The sequence below is a fragment of the Pseudochaenichthys georgianus genome, chromosome 17 (genome assembly GCF_902827115.2).
Source record: "Pseudochaenichthys georgianus chromosome 17, fPseGeo1.2, whole genome shotgun sequence".
Lineage (NCBI taxonomy): Eukaryota > Metazoa > Chordata > Actinopteri > Perciformes > Channichthyidae > Pseudochaenichthys > Pseudochaenichthys georgianus.
The window spans coordinates 35,951,846-35,960,532 of record NC_047519.1 but is presented as its reverse complement, the minus strand read 5'-3'; the positions used below and the strand labels follow the sequence as shown (position 1 = coordinate 35,960,532).

The following is an 8,687-nucleotide window of genomic DNA, read 5'->3' as shown; positions in this document are numbered from 1 at the left end:
AAGACATTAAGACAATGGCATTTAAAAGTTACAGTGCAGTTTAAGATGTGAATAGTTCAATTAAAAGCAGCGGTAAAAAGAAAAGTCTTTAGTCTGGATTTAAAAGTAGTCAGAGTTGCAGCGGACCTGCAGGTTTCTGGGAGTTTGTTCCAGATATTTGGAGCATAATAACTGAACGCTGCTTCTCCATGTTTAGTTCTGACTCTGGGGACAGAAAGCTGACCAGTCCCTGAAGACCTGAGAGATCTGGATGGTTCATAGTTTAGCAGGAGGTCAGAAATGTATTTTGGGCCTAAACCATTCAGTGCTTTATAAACCAGCAGCAGTATTTTGAAATGTATTCTTTGACACACAGGAAGCCAGTGTAAAGACTTCAGAACAGGAGTGATGTGATCCACTTTCTTAGTGTCAGTGAGGACTCGAGCAGCGGCGTTCTGAATCAGCTGCAGCTTCCTAATAGATGTTTTAGTGAAACCTGTGAAGACACCATTGCAGTAGTCGAGTCTACTGAAGATAAAGGCATGGACAAGTTTTTCCAAATCCTGCTGTGACATTAGTCTTTTAATCCTAGATATGTTCTTTAGGTGATAGTAGGCTGATTTAGTAACTGTTTTAATGTGACTGTTGAAACTCAGGTCAGAGTCCATGACTACACCTAGATTTCTGGCTTTATCTGTTGTTTTGAACATTGCAGACTGAAGCTCAGCGCTAACTTTTAAACGTTCTGACTTGGCTCCAAAAACCATTACCTCAGTTTTGTCTTTGTTTAATTGGAGAAAGTTCTGACACATCCAGTCATTGATTTGTTCAATGCACTTACTCAGTGTTTGAATTGGAGCATAGTCTCCTGGTGAAATGGTTACGTAAATGTGTGTGTCATCCGCATAGCTATGGTAACTTATTTTGTTGTTCTTCATTATCTGAGCCAGTGGTAGCATGTAGACGTTAAAGAGAAGAGGCCCCAAGATGGAGCCTTGAGGTACCCCACATGTCATATTTGTCAACTCAGATGTGTATTTACCTATAGAAACAAAGTTGTTTCTGTCCTTTAAGTAGGATTCAAACCAATTTAGAACTGTTTCCGAAAGTCCCACCCAGTTTTCCAGTCGGTCTAGTAATATGCTGTGGTCAACAGTGTCAAACGCAGCACTGAGATCTAATAATACTAACACTGAAGTTCTGCCACTGTCTGTGTTTAAGTGGATGTCATTGAAGACCTTTACAAGAGCAGTCTCAGTGCTGTGGTTTGGACGAAAGCCTGACTGGAACACATCCAAACAACTATTTAAATGCAAGAAATTACTCAACTGTTGAAAAACAACTTTTTCAATGAACTTACCTAGAAATGGGAGGTTTGATATGGGCCTGTAATTGTTCATTACTGAAGCATCTAGATTATTCTTTTTTAAGAGCGGTTTAATGACTGCAGTTTTCAGGGCCTGTCGAAAAATACCTGAGTGAAAAGATTTGTTTACTATATGAAGTAGATCTGAGGCCATGCAGGGCAAAACATCTTTGAAAAATCCTGTTGGAATAATATCAAGGCAGCAGGAGGAGGATTTCATAAGTTGAATAATGTCCTCTAGGTTTTTATCATTAATCTGATGGAATTGTGTCATGGTGTTTGAAAACACATTTGCTGTTCCTGATGCAGAGGCACTTACTGCTTGTCTGATTTTCTGAATTTTGTCAGTGAAGAAGGAGGCAAAATCATTGAAGTGTTTTGCTTATAAGTTGTTTGCATTTAGCTAAAGTGTGATGTTTTCCTCATATTGCATTGCAATAGCCTGTTTAAAGTGATCATATAACAAACAACTAATCAGTACTGATACTGTATGCTAATAGATATAGGAGTGATAATAACACAGTAAATGCTTTGAATTTCTTAGATATAGCTATGCAGTATTCTTAACAGACTGGATAGCAGCAGACAATAGAAGGCTTATTACAACCAGAAGAGACATGAGACTTTTATTTTTTAGAGACTTGAGACTTGACTTGGACTCGTGGCCAAAGACTTGAGACTTGATCAAGTCTCACCCCACAAAGACTTGAGACTTGACTTGGACTCGGGACCAAAGACTTGAGACTTGACTTGGACTCGTGACCAAAGACTTGAGACTTGATCAATTCTCACCCCACAAAGACTTGAGACTTGACTTGGACTCGTGACCAAAGACTTGAGACTTGACTTGGACTTGCAAAAAAAGACTTGTGAACATCTCTGTTGCACGCCCTGGTGGATAGAAATTCAGAGGCTACTGACACTGGGGGGTTAGTTAGTCTGTCGACGGTAGCAAACAAGGCACATGCATTGTTTTTGTTTTTGGTAATGATGTCAGAGAAGAAAGACTGTCGTGCGTTTTTCAATTCCAAATTATAAAGGCCAAGTCTCTCTTTATAGATTTCAAAGTGAACCTGGAGATTTGAAAACTTAGAACCATAGAAACTAAACAGTGAAGCCCACCTTTTTTGTTTAAGCACTCCCTCGCGGCATATGGACAGAGACATTACATTGCATTTAGTGGACGATTTTATGCTTTTATGCTTTAATGCTTTATGACATTTAGAGACCCTGTATATTTACAAACAACCACCATGCAACATAACATAACTGCACCTTAAACCACAAATTGTCACATTTCTGAAGCTGTAGAGAGAGAAAGTCAAATACCGAGTTGTATAGTCCATGTGTTCATAGGCGGCGCGTGAGGCTCAGGTTTGGGAAGGCTCAATAACTTTTTGTACCTGACGCTGCCCGTCTCCGGCGTCAGAAAAGAGATCGACTCAGTGAAAGCACCGCCTGCTGATCAGAGCTCAGTGTGTGGAGTTTAAATATATCAAGTCATATTACAGGATAAAGGATTAAACTGCCGTATGCAGGGAAGACACCGACGTGTCGCACTTGTCATTCATATCACATCATCAATCAGATCATCGATCATATAATATAATATTGTGGTGACACGTTATTGGACATAATTCACCTTCAGGCTTGTGTTGCAACACGGACCCGTTAGAGTGGGACACCGGAAGTTAGATTCATTCAGGCTTGCATGACATGCAGTAGCAACAAGTGTATTCCAGTCTTGTGTTTGAATAGTCTATGGTTTGAATGTATAATAAAGTGTGGAGTTCCATACTGAACACACCGTCTCCGACTCCCATTCATCGGCTCTACAATATCATATTTCCTTATCTGAGTCAGCTTCTCAAGCCATTAGGTTGACGAAACACTCAACTCAAATGGGGCAGTGATATCATAAAACTGTTCTATGCTTTCAAACACTTTATAGTAGTTTATTTATTTTTTAACCAGTTGTTCTATATTCACCTTGCAGGTGCAACTATGTGGCTTGTATCCTGGATTACATGTTTAAATTATGGTTTAAAGGTGGGGTAGGTAATTCACTTCAGAAACACTTGTTGTCATATTCCATTAAATGCTCTTAACGTCCCGATAGCAATGAATACATTAAATTCTTTGACAATAAATCCATAAAAAAATGTCATCTGTGGAAGCCGTGGCGCTGGAAAAAGCACGACCAATCATCTGAGCCGGCCCGGCTAAAATAACTGGATGGCCTACCTGCCGGTCAGCCTTCCATCTGTGCACAAAATTATCTCGTGCCCTCATTGGTCATGTGTGCGTTCGTGTGTGTTAGAGGAGGGGCTCTGTAAGGAAGTCTGAAGGAAGGGGCAGATTTTTTTCTGCTGCGTACTTTCAAGTTCTAGCTCACTCGAGCTGGTTTCTCCATTCTTACCTACCCTACCTTTAAAGTTCATATTTGTCCAATATTATTTTACTTTTCATTAATGAAGTATGACGCTGCGCTGTCAGTACACTTGTCCAGGTCTCTGACTTGTCCCTGTTTGTGATTGGTCAAATGTTGCTACGCTTTCAGCTAGAGAGAGAAACAATGGCTTGATTTACGGGCCGTTTCTCAATCGCAAGTAAAACTGCTGCAGAGCAACTATTTCAAGTATACTACGTCATCGAGTAGCGCCAAAGGACTGTTTAAATGCATTTTAAATTTGCAATTTGAAGGCTTAGCCTTCCCTAGCCTACAGTACCCGCCGCCCCTGCATGTGTTTTCATAAAACTTTGGACAGAGCCAAGCTAGCTGTTATCCCTTTGAGCTTGCTAGGCTAAGCTAATTTCCTCCTGGCTCAAGCTCCATATCTCACACGCATGAAAGTTACATCCATTTTTTTTTCATATGTGCCTTGGCATGAACTTAAATACGCATATTTATAAAAATGTATCTGACAAAATCTCAAAAACATATAAAAAAGGGCATTAAAGCAAGATGTTTTTAGCTTTTGTTGAACAGAAGCCACTGTGGCCACATGTCCTTTTACCGGGTAAACATGCACTGAATTTCTAAAGTTCCTCTCTGGTAAGTTGCTAGAATTTCTTTTATCACATACCATTGCAATGTTCACCTGTGACATATGATATGACATTAAAATGTATTGTTACAGTAGCACAAGTAAGCAAATACTCAAGAGAAGGCTAGTGAAAGTAAGCTAACATTAGCTACTGCTAGGCTACATCCCACTAGTAAGGAGTGAAATACCTGAGTAAATTGACTTTATCAAGGTTTATGACTTACCCCCTAAACGCACTAGGAGCGTCTGCGCCGCGCTGCGCCGCGCCGCGCTGCGCTGCGGCTGCGCCACGCTGCGACCTCCTCCTGCAACCTAACACACCAGGCGCGTTTCAAAACGTTGCGGAAGCGGAGCGTCGTGTGTGCAGCCTCGCAGTTGTTGTTGATTTTGGAATATTTCCTGGACATTTGTACTTCTACAAGTAAGTAGGCTACGTAGTTAAATGGTTTATGTTTGTGTCTGTTTAAATCGTGTTTATTGTTGTTATTTCCTATGTTGTTGTGTTGTAGACTACAGACACAGTTAATAATAATTGTAATATTCCAGTTATAAACGACATGAATCAAAGATGTGTTGCTGTATTTTAGCGGTAAAAAAATATGCATTCATCATCATAATTATTGTATATATATATAATTGACAGTGCCTGTAAACCGGAGGAGAACGCTGGCATGTATTCTCCTACTTGAAAGACGGTGGTGGGGGGGAGGAGAAGGAGCCGGTTTTGGGTGCACCCCCTCAACCAGCAGAGCAGACAACAAGGTGATTTTCATCACTTCCTGCCTGCGCCGCGCCGCGCTGCGTCAAAAATAGGATTCATCCTATATTTTAGAAATTCCTTGCGGCGAGGAGCTTCTGGGACGCTTCGAGCCGCGGCGCAGCGCGTCTGGTGGAATAGCACCCATTGACTAGAGTGGCCGCGATCTTTGCGAACGCCGCGGCGCGGCCGTAACGCAGCGCAGACGCTCCTGGTGCGTTTAGGGGGTTAGGCTTTTTTTGTAGGTTAAAGGGGACCTATCATGCAAAATGCACTTTGTGATGTCTTTTATAAATAAATGTGTCCCCGGTGTGTCGGGGAACTCACGCAGCATCAGCAAATAAAACCCTCTCTCTTTTCCTCCGTACCCAAATCTTTTAAAAACGGGTGTACAACGAGCGGATACAGATTCCATCCGAACTGACGTCAAATCGGCAGCGGACCCACAGAAAGTTGCTATCAGAAACAATGCCTGACGTGTTTTGGACGTCTTTGTTTACATTAGCAAGCCTCGCTAACACTCAGAGCTAACCTGTACTGAAGAGGACATGTGTTTTAAAAAGCAGGAAATACAAAAAGAACTCACCTTGTGATAAACCTGCAAGAGAAAAAGCATTTGAGCTCCATACTATTTCAGAAATAACCCTTGACGTAGTCTTGACAGGATGGCATTTTATCACAACCGAATTTAACTTTATCTCCGGTTAAATTCTGATCAGGCATTAGCTCCGCCTCCTCTTCTTTCTTTTTTTCAAGCTGAGGACCCAAGATCCGCGTTTCTCTAACAGGGCTGCAAAAGAAGGGTTTGAGCAGTATGAGGCATGGCTACAATGTGTGATCTGAAAAAAACTTCACAGACATGTTTTATATAGGTATGGCCCTGCAATATATTTTTCAAATATAGCATGATAGGTCCACTTTAAGTTAGAGGCAAGAATATTAGCTTAACACAGTTTTAGCTTTCTTCTCTTATTCCTTGATCCATTGAGGTTAAAATTGACATATTTAGTAACCTATCTTTTTTTATGAAGCTGAAAATAAATGTTTTATCATACTGTATTATTAGAAACGTTAATGGGAAACATTTTTCACCACAGACATGCTAAGAACTTTGTAATAAGGACAGCTTAATAACCACACCCTTTAGTGTAGAAAAAGTCAACCCAGTCTCACGGCATTTTGTGTTTTAGTCACAAAATGAATCTATTGATTCGTGTTCACCAACACGTTTTTCCCATTTTTTTTTTTTTTAAAAAAGTCCGACATTATACAATTTAAAAATAATTTTAAAAATCGTGGTATTGAGAAATAAAATGTTTGTATGAACCACACAGCTTCTGGTCTTCCAAGACCCGACCGGAAAAAAAGACGTGGTGCAGGCACGAAACATACTACCAATAGAAATACATTGCTTTTAAAGTCATTCTGTGTGACACGAAAAAAATGGAAAAACCGTGTTTGTGAACACGAATCAATATTCAATTAATTTGGTGACTATAACACGAAATGCCGTGAGACTGGGTTGAAAAAGTAGAAGAAACCTTGAACAGGAGCCAGTGGCCCATAAGTACATTAAAGTTTCAGCTCATACAGGATTAAAAGCATGCAATGTAGGAAGAGTCAACGCTTTAAGTCATTGGCAACTTGTGAGAAGACATTTGGTAGACTACTTATTTGACACGGTATCATTCGCTGCATCTGTTGCGTGGGCGAAGTGTCCATGACCCGCCTTATGTTAGAAATATGTTGCTAATTGTGGTGTTATACAAGTCACTATAAATTCAAGCAAAAGAAACAACTGATCTTTGAGGATCTATTAACAAACGATTCAACAGATATTGACAGGATTTTTTTTAATGCAGAACAGACCTAAGGATTCAGTCTGTGTTTAGTATCAGAAAAAGCTGAATATAAATGTTATTTTATATCTTAAAGGGCCAATATATGTCCCTCATTATCACATTTGCACTGCATGTTATGTGGAGTGCGAGGGTTTGTTTCTGATGTTGACAGCATTGATTGGTGGCGGTTGTTTTCTATGCAACCATGTGTGTTGGTGGGGGGGGGGGGAGAATATGTAGCAGGTACACGCACACACACACAAACACAGAGAAACCTTCACTGTGTGAGAGTTTGGGTGTAAAGAGGCCATGGTATAGAAGTATGTAGAGAGGAATGGCATGGCTTAGGTTACCCTGCAAGAACTAAAGGCACAGCGTGTTTGGTGAGGGGGTGCCAGGCCCAAAAAAGCCACAAGTGTCTTCCACACGTGGGGGGGGGGGGGGGGTCTCAGCTGTGGCCCCTGAGCGCTGTCCTTCACATTATAACCTGTCGACGTCTGGATATTCAGCATGGGTAAAGGGGTAAGTGATTTTCATTTAAAAACATCTACCGTAAAGTGCTTGTTTGTTTTGTCGCTCTCAAACCTTCGCTTCCGGTTGAAGCTGTAGTAATGCAGGACTCAGTTGCTGCGCTCCTACTGTGATTTATATACAGTAACAGCATATGGCTTGGATATGCATCATGGAAAACTACTGAGATTTCTAAACCCGTCTGCAGCGCTGGACTTTCCTCAGACTGCTGCTGTTTATTTGTTTTCTTTAAAGACAGTATAATTTCAGGATGATGGCTTTTCTTCTAAATAAGTTTTGTTACCGGCTTGCTGTTTATTTGGGTAATTACGTAATTTAGTTTTTTATTCTCTCCATCAGGCCCATTCCATTTAGCTTTATGGGGGGACAGGCTGGTAATCTTCCTCACACACAGTGGGGGGAAATTGCTATGCGAGACACATTTCAGGCACTCCACCGACTCCGCGCTCCGTCTTTGGCTTTTTTTGATTACTTTTCACTGTGTCACTCGCTCGCACTCGGTGTGTATCCCTCCTTCACTGACATGCACACGTGCTGCTAAGAGAAGACTGACAGCAGCAGATGATTTCCATGATGCACCATTCTTCCAACTGTTCATGACACACACACTCGCTCTCAGGCACACAAATAAGGGAACTTTCACTATGAGAAAAATATTTTCTCCTCCATATTCAGTGAATGGTTTGCCAATATTGCTAGGAGACTGAAACCGTCATACACACAAGTCTATTGTGCTTACACTGACTCTTGTAATACGTGGCTAGACACAATGTGGCTACAAGCACAAAAGCCCAGTCTGTTTTTGTTGTGGAAGTTTAGGATAATGTGTAATCTCGCTCTTCCTCCTTCCCTAGTTTGGTGCCGAGAATATGGGGAAGAAGAAAAGGAAGGAGAGGGATTTGGAAGAGCTGAAGAAGGAGGTGTCCTTGGTAAGAAAAATAAGCTCTCACTGCTCCTCCCCACACTGATTGATTCTATCGCTGCTCCCAAATAGTGTCACGCCAAAGACACGGGGATATTTAACAGGGAAAATGAAAACAGTGGCCAGTAAACAAAAAGGCAATCCAACCTGCTTCGAGTTGTCGGTTGTAGATGAGCCAGCCTGTCCTCTTCTATCGCTTCCACCAACCCTCTGGCTGCTCTTCTTTGTACTCAGAAAGATGCTG

The 8,687-nt window shown here is 41.2% G+C and overlaps 1 protein-coding gene across 2 annotated transcripts in view; it reads left to right on the top strand.

Annotated features, from left to right (window-relative positions):
- The first annotated feature begins 7,429 nt into the window (after positions 1–7,429).
- Positions 7,430–8,687, top strand: part of atp1a2a (ATPase Na+/K+ transporting subunit alpha 2a) — a 49,689-nt gene continuing 48,431 nt past the window's right edge. For both annotated transcript variants that reach the window (XM_034104348.2, XM_034104347.2), the window contains exons 1-2: positions 7,430–7,512; positions 8,376–8,450. In XM_034104348.2, the coding sequence (XP_033960239.1) occupies positions 7,501–7,512; positions 8,376–8,450 (87 nt within the window). In that variant the 5' untranslated portion in view covers positions 7,430–7,500. The remainder of the gene's footprint in view (positions 7,513–8,375; positions 8,451–8,687) is intronic.